The sequence below is a fragment of the Mobula hypostoma genome, chromosome 18 (genome assembly GCF_963921235.1).
Source record: "Mobula hypostoma chromosome 18, sMobHyp1.1, whole genome shotgun sequence".
NCBI lineage: Eukaryota > Metazoa > Chordata > Chondrichthyes > Myliobatiformes > Myliobatidae > Mobula > Mobula hypostoma.
In genome coordinates, this window is record NC_086114.1 from 21,356,868 (window position 1) to 21,369,110 (window position 12,243).

A 12,243-nucleotide genomic window follows, 5' to 3' on the forward strand; every position below is an offset into this window, starting at 1 on the left:
AATGGCAGATCATAGTGAAACCAACAGCAATCTTTGTTGAACAACAATACTGACCAGTTACAACCCAATATTCATAGGAGCCATGGACCAAGAAAGTGGACAGTTTAGGCTTACCACCCATACATATGATCTCTGTCATCCAGAAAACAAGGGAAGCAAGTGCCTGGCAGTTGCACTATCTTAAAGTTTTGTCGCTACATGCTGAGACCCTTCATCCAGAACATTGTCCATTTCCCTCCACAGATGCTGCCTGACTTCCTGAGTTCTTCCAGCAGTTTTTTTTGCACCTGATTCTAGCATCTGCAGCTCGTGTGAGTATGTGTGCGTGAGAAGTTCAGTGGGAGAGGAGCTGTTCTGATATATCCTTCTGGATGGGAAAAATCCTATTAAAGTATTTCAAAAAGCCATTGCTTTGAGTGATGTGATAGGATTTCCTGGTATCTAGTTTCGGATGCAAAACAAACAAGTGATCTGGTTATTTATTATGTTGTTGCTGTGGGACTTGCAATGTGCAAAATATTTCTTAGTTTCTTTCCAAAAAGTAATTAGCTTTCTTAAAAACACTTTATCATGGAAAATCTGAATCCATATCTTTCAACACTCTGCTGCCCTTCCTCACAACACAACCCTCCTTCTCTACTTGTATGCTTGCTGTTAGGATAATTATCTTCAGGTGCAGTTGAGTGGGGGTAATAGAGAAAAGAAATTGATTTATGGAAGTCTGGTTGCACAGATGTTTGTGCCCATATCATATTGGTAGTTCTGCTTATTTATTATTTCAAAGGTTAATTTTATTGTCAAACTATGCATGTACAACTCTGATATGTCTTCCCCAGATAGCCATGAAATACAGAAAAACCATGGGAGTTGTTGAAAGAAAATACATCACCCCACCCAATCGAAAAAGAAAAAGCTACAAAACTCGCAAACCCCAAACCCCCACTCCCTCCCTCACACAAAAAAACAGATCACACATAAGGAAAACAGAAGCTGGAACATCAAACCCCAAGCCCCCCAACCCAACCCTCACACCAAAACTAACAGATCATCCATCTGGAAAAAGGCAGCTAGAGCACCAAAAACCCCAAACTCTTAACCCTCTCCCTCGTGAAAAAGAACAGTGACAATAGCATCAAACCCCAACCCCTTTCTCGCACACAAAAATTAACAGATCGCCCACACAGAAAAACACCAACAAGAACATCAGACCCCAAAATGGTACTATATTTATTATTTGTATTCTGCTCATAGCGTTAGAGTTCATCACGTAAACCTTACTGAATTACCTCAAAAATGTAAAATGAGTAGCATGAGATTAAAGTTTTAGCTTTTGTTTTGGAAACCAAGCTATTTCTCTGGCATTAAAGTTTGCTTTTGGAGAGGAAAAATTATACTAACAGTGGCCAGGATCCTAGTGAGAAAATTGGAGTTGTCGTCCATATTCTTTGCAGGGATTGATGTGGTTGAAACATTTGTACAGATGATGAAAAATATTCCCGATGAAAAGTTTGTAAATCCATTCTGAATAGACCAGAGCTGTCATTGATGGGTTGAGTACAATCTAAACTGAACTTATTGGCTGGATTTTGAAGTCTGTAGCTCAATAGAGAAGGTTATTCATTTCTTCTTACAAAGAACAAACAATGTCCTACTAGAGATGAGCCAAAAAATTTCTACTCAAACATATTTATTCATGCAGAGTAAATATTTAGCAAGTTTTCTAGCATCTCAATACTGGAGTTACATTATTCTTTGGAAAAAGAATGGGTCTTTTAGCCCTTGAAATCTCTTGAATCAATCAGTTAGATTATTGTTGGTCTATACTTCAATTCCATTTACTGATGTTCTAGAAGGTTTCAAATCATCCATAACCACAATTATTTTAGAGGGAGATATCCATGTTTCTACTACTATTTGTGTGAAAAGATGTATGATTTTAATTGTGAATGTCCTAGTTCTTATTTAAAGAGCTTCATATTCATTCAGCAGAGAAAATAATGTATTGGTCCTATTGAATTTTGTTATTCTAAATGTTCATATTGGATTTTCTTAATTGCCTGGCCAGTATGTGAACTAGGGGACAGAGCGAATAAGGAACAGCTGGGTCATGAAGCTTGCATCTCAGCAACAGGCCAGGTCTAGGCTGTTGTCATGTCTGCCCCCTTTGTTCGTGGCACCTCTTTATCAGGATACTCCTTTATTTCTTTCTACCTCATAGACTTGTCATTGAATGTCAAGTGTTAAACTGAATATTGGTCCCAGTAGTCAGGTTGTCCCTCTCACATTCCCACCTAGCATCTGTTTATTCCATTCTGCAGTCTTCAAGGATCAAGGACCAACTTTATTCACATTTGCACACATTAGGAATTTGCCGTGGTGTGTTGATGTGACATACAACAAAAAATAACATTCAACGATTATAAGAATATAAAGAATAATACAAAATAAGCTGAGAGGTTAAGGTACAGATATTGAATAAAATATACATAAATACTAGATCAACTGAAAAGGCAGGGTGTTGGTAACAGAGGCAAGGGTTGGGCCCATTTTGCTCATTGTTCTGCAGTGTTTACTCCTCTCTCCATGGTGCTGAGGGTGTGAGACTACTTCGGCTGCTCTGCGCTCTAGGTCTATGGACTCTATTTGGTTCAGAATGCTGTTGCTTTTATTGTTCACGTGATTTGTGTTTTTTTTTCTTTGCGCATTGGGTGTTGGTCTTTTTTAATTGGATTCTTTGGGATTTCTTGCTTTGTGGCTGCCTGTAAGCAGACAAGTCTCAAGGTTGTATAATTTGTATATGCTTTGATATATTCTTTGAATCGTTATAATTTACAATATAAACAGCATTATAACAAGTGTCTTGAAGTGTTTACAGTGCAGTGACTGAGGTGGGGGTTGGCCAACTAGAATGGTTAATCAAATTAACTGGGGGAAGAAACTTTTAAGGTGGTGTGAGTTTTTTGTTAGCAGCCCTATAGCACTTTCTCAAAGGGGGCTTTTAGAAAAGGCAGTTTGGTGGGTGGGTAGTGGCTTCAATGATTTCTTCTGCCCATGTTGTCGTCCTGGACACACAAGTCCTGCAGTGATGATAGGTTGCAGCCATTGACCTTTTTTACTGACCTTATAGATCTCTGTACTTTACCACAATGCAATCAAAAATTCGGAGTTCAAACCCTCCTCTAATTCTTCAGGGAGAGCTCTGCATGTTGCATCCTCACTGCATATAGTGCTCTCTGATAAGATTAAATGTTTTTAAAAAAAATGCAGATGCTACAAATTTGCAAATGGTGGAAACAGTCATCAGGTTGAGCAGCAGCTGTGGAAAGAGAAATAGAGTTAGTGCTTCAGGTTCATAACATTCGGAATATTTACAGCATTTTTCTTAGAAGCGATTAAATGAAAATTTTCTATGTGACTATAAACTAAACTTATCTGAGGTTTTGATGAGTGTTAAAGGAGAAAAGATGTAAACGAAGATTAAGATCATTCTCAACCAAAACTCAAAATCTCTGGTAGGATATTATGACCTAACCTAACTTACAGATTTAATCTATATTGTCCTATGGGCACTGTACGTAAGTTGTTTGTTACTTTTGACCTTTTAATTTTGCTGTGGATCTTAATTATTTAACCTTTCTGCCTATGTTATTTGGTCTCTTTGCTGCATAGAAAATGGAACTAATAGATGCTGTACAATGAGATTTACAGATTGCGTGGCTTTGCCTGTACATCACTGCCAGATTACCAACTGCTTGAACAGCTGTTGCTTCACATAATTAACACTCATCTGTCAATAGGCTGCCATTGCTATGAAACTTTCACCACTGGCAATAGTTCACTGTCTAGAGAGGAATGATGTAGTTAAGATTGTAGCAACACATCAAAGTTGCTGGTGAACGCAGCAGGCCAGGCAGCATCTCTAGGAAGAGGTGCAGTCGACGTTTCAGGCCGAGACCCTTCGTCAGGCTTGTAGTTAAGATTGTATTTGCTTTATCATTGACATCTACAATGAACTTTCTCCACTAAACATCTATAATGGAAGCCTGTGTAGAATAAATGGAAATCCTGGAATCTTCAACTTTTAAGGTCTCTTTGGCAACCTGTCTCCTGCCCCACCCAGTTGTGTACACTACATTTAGTGCCAGCATGATTGCTGAAATGGTATCCTAGTCAGTTGTCAGTCCACTTGGATTCCAGATTTGTTGTTGGGGTCTGGTCCCCGAGAAGCCATCCCTTTCACAAGGGATATTTGCTTTTAGCTGGAGTTTTGATTAATATGTGCCAATGTGTTTATTACATGTCTTTGAAGTCAGATCCCTTTCAAGTTTCATTGAAGTTTAACCTGTGCCAGTCTATGTCATTGTTATTTGAAGGCATAGGAAAGGACTTGCTGAGTGACAAGGTATGTGCGGACAGTGAGAAACTGTTTGATGTCAGTTTGATTTCTACTATGCAATGGCTAAAAGGGACAAGTGTACTAGTATCCTAGTCCTGACGAAGGGTCTTGGCCTGAAACGTCGACTCTGCTTCTTCCTATGGATGCTGTCTGGCCTGTTGTGTTCCACCAGCATTTTGTGTGTGTTGCTTGAATTTCCAGCATCTGCAGATTTCCTCGTGTTTGCGAAGTGTACTAGTACACAGGCATACAAATTGCCTTAGAGTCATGCACAGAAACAGGCCCTTTGGCCCATCTAGGCCATACCAAATTGTCATTATGCCTAGTCCCATTGACCTACACTGGATCATAATCCTCCTTTCCCCTCCCATCCATGTACTTATCCAAACGTATTAAATGTCGAAATCAAACCTGCATCAGCCACTTCCTCTGGTAGCTCATTCCACACTCACACCACCCTCTGAGTGAAAAAGTTCCCCCTCAGTTTCCCTTTAAATATTCCACCTTTCACCTTTAATCTATGACCTCTAGTTCTATTTTCATCCAACCTCAGTGGAAAAAGCTTGCTTGCATTAACCCTATCTATACCTCTCATAATTTTGTATACCTTATCGAATGATCCCTCATTCTACACTCTAGGGAATAGAGTCCTGACCGAGTCAGTCTTCAACATAAAGCAAAGTAATTCTCTTCACCACATACTAATCTTGACTGCATGTTGTGTGTTCAAATGAAAGTACTTCGCTTCAAGCTCAGTAGTTAAACTTTAGTATGAAGATAGAATTACCCAAACATTCACTGTTTAAATAAAATTCAGGCTGTTTCCTTTTCACATCTTACATTACCATTTTTGTGCCAGAATGAATCCAAGTGCATTCCACTTGATTGTTCTTGCCAACTTATTAGGCCCCATTTCATAGGTCGGCGGATGGGGTTGGTTCTGTTGTCTGTGGGCCTTAAATGCTGTAAGTAAATGGCAAGAAGTGAATTCTCCATTGAAGTTTATTTAGTGAAAATAATTGGCCCACATGATTACCTCATGAAAGTTTAGATTACATCTCCTTCTGAAGATTGAATGTTAAAAATGCTTTCTTGGTATACCATTGGTATAAGTACCAGTATTGACCTCAATTTTGATTTGTGAACTTTTTTTTAATCATCAGTCAAGGATTCCTGGATAGGTCAGTGCATTGAGCACTAACAGTCTTCTGTGGAATTTGGATACGAGAGAGTCATGAAGCCAGAGAATTTCACAGTACAAAATGTCTTTCAATCCATTGCTACCCTTACGGAAGCAGTCTGGTCCACTGATTTCCTCATGAGGGAATTTGCCTTTTTTTTTCCTAGTATGTACCTGACCGCAGACCCACATATGTAGTAAGGGCACTCAGGAATGGTGAATATATTTTGATCTTATTAATGATGCCAAGTCCTGAAAAAAAAGAGCTAATCCACTGTTTTACCCTTCATTTGTAGCTTCATATAATTCCTTAGCTTTAGATTTCCAGTTTCCCTTTAAACAGCTATGGGTTCTTGGTTCTTGAATACCATTGAAACTATTCCCCAAAGGTTGTGGAGGGATGTAAATTTCATTCTTTGGACTAGTGGTCCAAATTTTTTGATGCTCCTGCATTCACTTTAGTGTGCACCTCTACCCTAATATTGTATTACAAAACCATTTTGTAAAACCACATCTCAGTTATTACGAGATTACTGGTAACCAAACACTTCCATTTGTATTGTATTTGAATTTGAGGTGAGATTTGAGTGATTAAGGAGGAGCAAAATAGATGGGATGATTTATGTAATCTCACTATAACCAAACTACATACTTTGTAGCCTACTTTGTCCCTAACACCCCTCCTCCTACACACATTAACTAAAAAGAAATGTAAATTGCTCTTCAATGTATTAATTAATAACAAAAACTGAATAAATTAGTATTGAATATCATTAAAATAGAGACCAGCAAAGAATGCCAAGCATGATTTCTGTATTAACGATAGCCTTCTGTTACGCAATGCAGTGCTATTCAGTTTTTCAGAATTGAGAAGTGCTAGTTTTGAGAGGGTGTTACTGGTATATTGTTACCTGAGAGGAGCCAAGATAATTACAGTTTTATTTCTATGAATGAGATCATGAGGTCAAGGAGAGAAGAAAACTGTCAGCACCATTTCTCGCAGTCTGGTGGTGCAGAGACCATTTCTGTTTTCATTTATAAAATTAGTTGCTTTTACGTACTCCTCATGCAAAAACAGAAGGTTGGCTTCTCACACAAAAGCATTAACTGAATGAAAAACTAATTACTGTGTTCCCCTGTATTAGACAGTTCGGGCAATGTATATTTGTCCTTATGGAAGTCCCATCACTCTCAAAATATTTGACATATAGAATAAAAATTAACTGGTATGGAATTCATGTGAGACTAAAATAACTTAAAAAAACGCAAAATACGAAATAAGTAAACATCATAATTCTTTTTTCAAGGGTTCACTATTTTGGTCACAGCTCCAAATATCATACCTATACATGAAAAGTATGTAAGGTGCAGTCATTTCATGTGGATTTTGGTAGCCTCCTCGTTCAGCTCCCCTCAGTGAGGAACCAGACACTTACAAGCTGCCAATCAGAGGTTAACTTCCCAAATGAAAAATACTCATCCACGTGTTGCCTTATCAGGGTATAATTTTCTAAAATTCATCAGTGACCAGTTACGTTCTGACTGAGGGGAAAAAAAGTAGATCTATACAATGTATGATTAAGATTGGACTAGGATTGAAATGTAAACTTTAAGTAAGATTTAAGCATATACTTGCCACATGAGTGGGAGAAGATATATCTGGAATTTCAAATATGATTATAAGGTAAATAGTTAAAGCTATTTGTGCTTAAAATAAATAATTTCAGGAATAATTATAATCTTAAAATTTTAAAGATTGTGATGAATTACTAAGAAAAATGTAACCCATCATAAGACCAAAAGATATGGGAGCAGAATTAAGCCACTCGGCCCATGGAGTCTGCTCTGCCATTCCATTTTGGCTTATTTATTATCCCTCAGAAAACCCTATTCTTCTGCCTTCTTCCTATGACCTTTTATGCCATGACTAACCAAGTACCTATCAACCTGTGCTTTAACTCATTGACTTGGCCTCCACAGCTGTCCATTGCCATGAATTCCACAGATTCACCGTCTTCTGTCAAAAGAAGTTCCTTCTCATCTCTGTTCTAAATGGACATCCCTGTATTCTGAGGCTGTGTCCACTGGTCCGAGACTCACCCGCTATAGGAAACATCCTATGCTCATCCACTCTGTCTAGGCCTTTCAATATTCAATAAGTTTCAATTAGATTCCCCCCCTCATTCTTCTAAACTCCAGTGAGTACAGGCCCAGAGCCGTCAAACACTCCTCATACATTAACCCTTTCATTCTTAGAATCATTCTCGGGATCTTTTCCAATGCCAGCTCGTTTTTTCTTAGATAAGGGGCCCAAAACTGCTCTCAATACTCCAAGGGTGGTCTAACCTGTGCCTTGTAAAGCCTGAGCATTGCATTCTTGCTTTTGTAACCTTTTGATATGAATGGTGACATTGAATTTGCCATCCTTGCCACCAACTAAACCTGCAATCTGCTCAAGGACTCCTAAGTTCCTTTGCTCCTCTGAATTTTGAATTTTCTCCCTGTTGAGGAAATAGTCTACACCTTTAATCCTTCTACCAGAGTGCAAGACCATGCACTTCCCTGCACTGTATTCCATCTTCCACTTTTCCCATTCTCCCAATCTGTCTAGGTCTTTCTGCAGACTCGCTGCTTCCTCAACACTACCTGCCCCTCCACCTGGCTTTGTATCATCTTTAACCTTGGTCATTAATCCATCAATTCCATCATCCAAATTATTGACATATAGCATGAAAAGAAGTAGTTCCGATACAGACCGCTGCAGAACACCACTTCTCACTGGTAGTCAACCAGGATATGCCTCCTTTATTCCATCTCTTTGCCTTCAGCCAATCTTCTAACCATGCTAGTATTTTTCCTGTAATACCATGGGATCTTATCTTGCTAAGTAGCCCTGCGTGTGGCACCTTGTCCAAAGCCTTCTGAAAATCCAAGTAAACAACATCCACTGACTCTCCTTTGTCTATTCTGCCTGTTTCCTCAAATAATTCCAACAAATTTGTCAGGCAAGATTTCCCCTTAAGGAAACCATGTTGACTTTGGCCTATTTCATCATGTGCCTCAAGAACCCTGAAACTTCATCCTTAATGGACTCCAACAAGTCAGGCCAATTGGCCTATGATTTCCTTTCTTCGGTCTTCTTCCCTTCTTAAAGAGTGAAGTGACATTTGCAATTTTCCAGTCCTCTGGAACCATTCCAGAATTTGCTGATTCTTGAAAGATCATTACTAATGCCTCCAAGTGGGCATCAATTATGGACCTAGCATGATCCAAAAAGTAGCAATAATGTGAATAACCAGTTTACACAAAATTATGTTAATACTCTTTGGTATTTTTCAGCAAAATAGAAATGTGTGGTTTTTGGTCTGAAAACGTTACTTTGAATTGTGTGCATTTTGTGTTGTGCAAAACACTGGCAGGGTTAGTTTAGTGCCATCCTTTTTTTAAAAAAATAGTTGCATATTGGTATCACCTGCATTTATTTTTGGGCTTGGCTATCAAGGCTTGAAGCTGTGTATGAGCGTTATTAAAAAGAATGCATTACAGTGGTAGTGTCACTATCTGACAAGTATACCAACAATACGTTTGCAGTTGGACATTGTATATTTTGGAGGGAAAGTGCTATAGTGGCAGAAATGTTATTTGTCACTTTCAGCTCCCGTGTGAATGTGGATTAGTCCTCATTGTATGCAGGCATGGACTGCTTGATTTGCTGAGTGGCTGGAATCCAACACTGAGCAACCCTCAGACCACATCACCACTTCTGAATCTTACGTTGGAAATGTCAGTTGATAGCACTGTCCATTCGCAACTTCCTCCAATTTTCCAAAGGTTGAAAGTAGATTGATGGGGCCGATAGTTGGCCTTTTTTTTTTGAACAAGATATATCTGGGCAATTTTCCACAGTGTTAGGTAGCTACTTGTATTAGTACAACTTGTCCAGACACACAACTAATTTTGGAATGCAAGTATGCAGTTGGCCAATTAGCCTTTACTATATCCAGTGCTCATGAGCCTTTCTTTGTTTCACTCGGATTGAATTGAATCGAATCCAATTGCATCCTTTTTGAACTCCTTTATATTCTCTCTCCAACTCAAAATCCCTCCTAATTGGGAAACCTGAGACATGATATTTGGACCCCTAAGCCATAATATACCTTTAATTGCCTATCACCCTTCATGACTGGATGTGGTAAAACTGCAGAGTTATTGAAGTAAACCTGGTTGCAAACAGCGTTAATTAAACTCCAATAAAAACAGAACATCCAGAGCAAACTCCATAGGTCAGGCAGCATCTATGGAGAGAGAAACATTTCATTTTCAGTGGCCTTCATTTTTTTAATGAATGAAACCAACATCTTGTGTCTCATTTTGAGAAACAGTTCTGTATTTTTTAAAATCCGTGTCTGTAATTATAGAAAGAAAAGGGTTGAGTTGAGGAAAACTATAATTCATGGATCAAGTTGCTATGATCTGGTTTGCTTGAAAGGATAGGTTACAAAAGATTCAATAGAGCTTTCAAAAGTCATTTATATGCATACTTGAAGGTGAAGATTTACCGATATTTGAAGAGTTGGGAACTGATTAAATGAGAGCTCTTAAGTAGAGAGCTTTATCATTGTAAGATTCAATAACCTGTACTCATCAAAATAAGTAATTTCACAGCTTATCAGTGATGTCATGATAAAGATTATGTATTCAGTTACATAATCTAGAACACTGGAACACGAAGCATTTACTGACTGCCCTTAATTGCCCTTGAAATTCTTTCTTTAATCACTATAGTCCTTCAGGTGAAGTACCTCTGCAGTGCAATTGGATAAAGAATTCTGGGATCACTGAAGTTTTTGTAAATATTCAATCAATAGAACCAATATTCTCTTCTGCCAGGTACAGCTGGCTTTCATTATTGATTCTTTTTTTTCAATGAAATAATCGTTTTTCCTCCATTCCTGTTGTAGGATTGAGCATTGAGTCACTAAAGCCATCATGATGTGCGTGAAGGTTTGGTGTGTCGTAGGACTAGGCATCCTGATCTCCATCACCCAGGCACATACTGATTTCTTCACATCAATTGGTAAGCACTTTTTTGTAGTACTTGTTCTTTAAAGATGTTATTTATCAATTAGTATGCTGAAGCTTGGACAGGTGCTGAGGATCAAATATTAAAGTTCACACAGATGGTTCTTTATTTCTCATTATTTGTAGAAGAAAGTAAAACCTCAGGCACAAACAGAAAATACTCAGCAAATCAGGCAGTTAACCCTGTTTGTTCAACTCAACCTGATCTGTTGGGTGTTCGCAGCATTTGCTTTTTTGTGGTAAATGTAAAAGAATCTTTCATGCTGACTGTCCAGGTACATTTTTTTTGTAACTACCAGAATTTTTTGGATATATTGTACAAGTTATGCAAAGACTGAACCTTTCAATTTAATAGGGCAGATTGCACCATTAACGGAAATAGGGAAAATACTACAAATGTTGGAAATCTGAAACAACAACAACAGAAAAAGTCTGAAATACTGACATTTCTGATTCTACAGTTGCTGTCTGACTTACTGAGTTTTTCCAGCATATTTTTGGTCTTTTAGTGAAATTTTCATTACACAATGCTTGGGTCTTTTGTAGATTGCTTTAAACTCAGCAATACTACTACTATGTCGATACTCAGCAATGATCACTTTAAATAGCAAACAACAACTACTGTCATTGCATCAAGCAACGAACAGGATTGTTGAAACTTAGATGAGGGGAACACACAAAATACCAGAGGAACTCAGCAGGTCAGGCGGTATCCATGGAAGTGAATAAACAGTCGATGTCTCAAGCCAAGCCACTTCTTCAGGTCTGGAAAGGAAGGGGGAAGAAGCCAGAATAGAAAAGTCGGGAGAGGGGAAGACAGATAGTTGGAAGGCGATAGGTGAAGCCAGGTGGGTAGGAAAGGTAAAGGGCTCGAAAGAAAGCAATCTGATAGGAGAGGGGAGTGGACGATAGGAGAAAGGTAAAGAGGAGGGGAGGAAGTAACTGTGTTATCTTGCAATCCCTGTATTCTTTTGAATGCAGTATTTTACTTGGCTTCCCTATGGATAGCTTATAGTTCCAAAACATTGAATGGTTGTGGGCAGTTACAACATGACATTACTTATTGGGATGGTGTGTGGGGAGGGGCGGGGGAAGTAATTATGAAAATTGGAAAGGAATTTTATTTGATACCAACTGATTTGTAAATGGGAGCATCAATGTGTCATCAGGCAATTAGGTAATGCACTCATATACAGTTCTCTAGCCTGAGAAGAAATGTAGTCTTGGAGAAATTGAAATGTCCACATTTCACTACTTTAACAACTGTTTTCCAAAATAATTTTCCCCAGCTCCTTGAAAGTCTTACACAGTCTGTTTTGTTTATCATGAGCAGGCCAGATGACAGATCTCCTATACACAGAGAAAGATCTGGTGACTTCCTTGAAAGATTACATCAAAGCTGAGGAGAGCAAACTAGGTGAAATCAAACGGTAGGCAAATTGTTTGGAATATTTAGAATTTTCATTTTTAAATCCCATTTTGTGTGGTTAATAATTTGTACATTAAATATTTGCAGTTAATTTTAGTTAATTAATAATACCAGGAAAAACCGTTGTCTGATCACAGAGGTAATTTCTTCCTAATG

General features: G+C 38.3%; 1 protein-coding gene across 7 annotated transcripts in view; it reads left to right on the forward strand.

Moving 5' to 3' along the window:
* Positions 1-12,243, forward strand: part of p4ha1a (prolyl 4-hydroxylase, alpha polypeptide I a) — a 102,682-nt gene that overhangs the window by 32,312 nt on the left and 58,127 nt on the right. For all 7 annotated transcript variants that reach the window (XM_063070552.1, XM_063070553.1, XM_063070554.1 and 4 more), the window contains 2 exons: positions 10,538-10,653; positions 11,992-12,088. In XM_063070552.1, coding sequence (XP_062926622.1) covers positions 10,566-10,653; positions 11,992-12,088 — 185 coding nt within the window. In that variant the 5' untranslated portion in view covers positions 10,538-10,565. The remainder of the gene's footprint in view (positions 1-10,537; positions 10,654-11,991; positions 12,089-12,243) is intronic.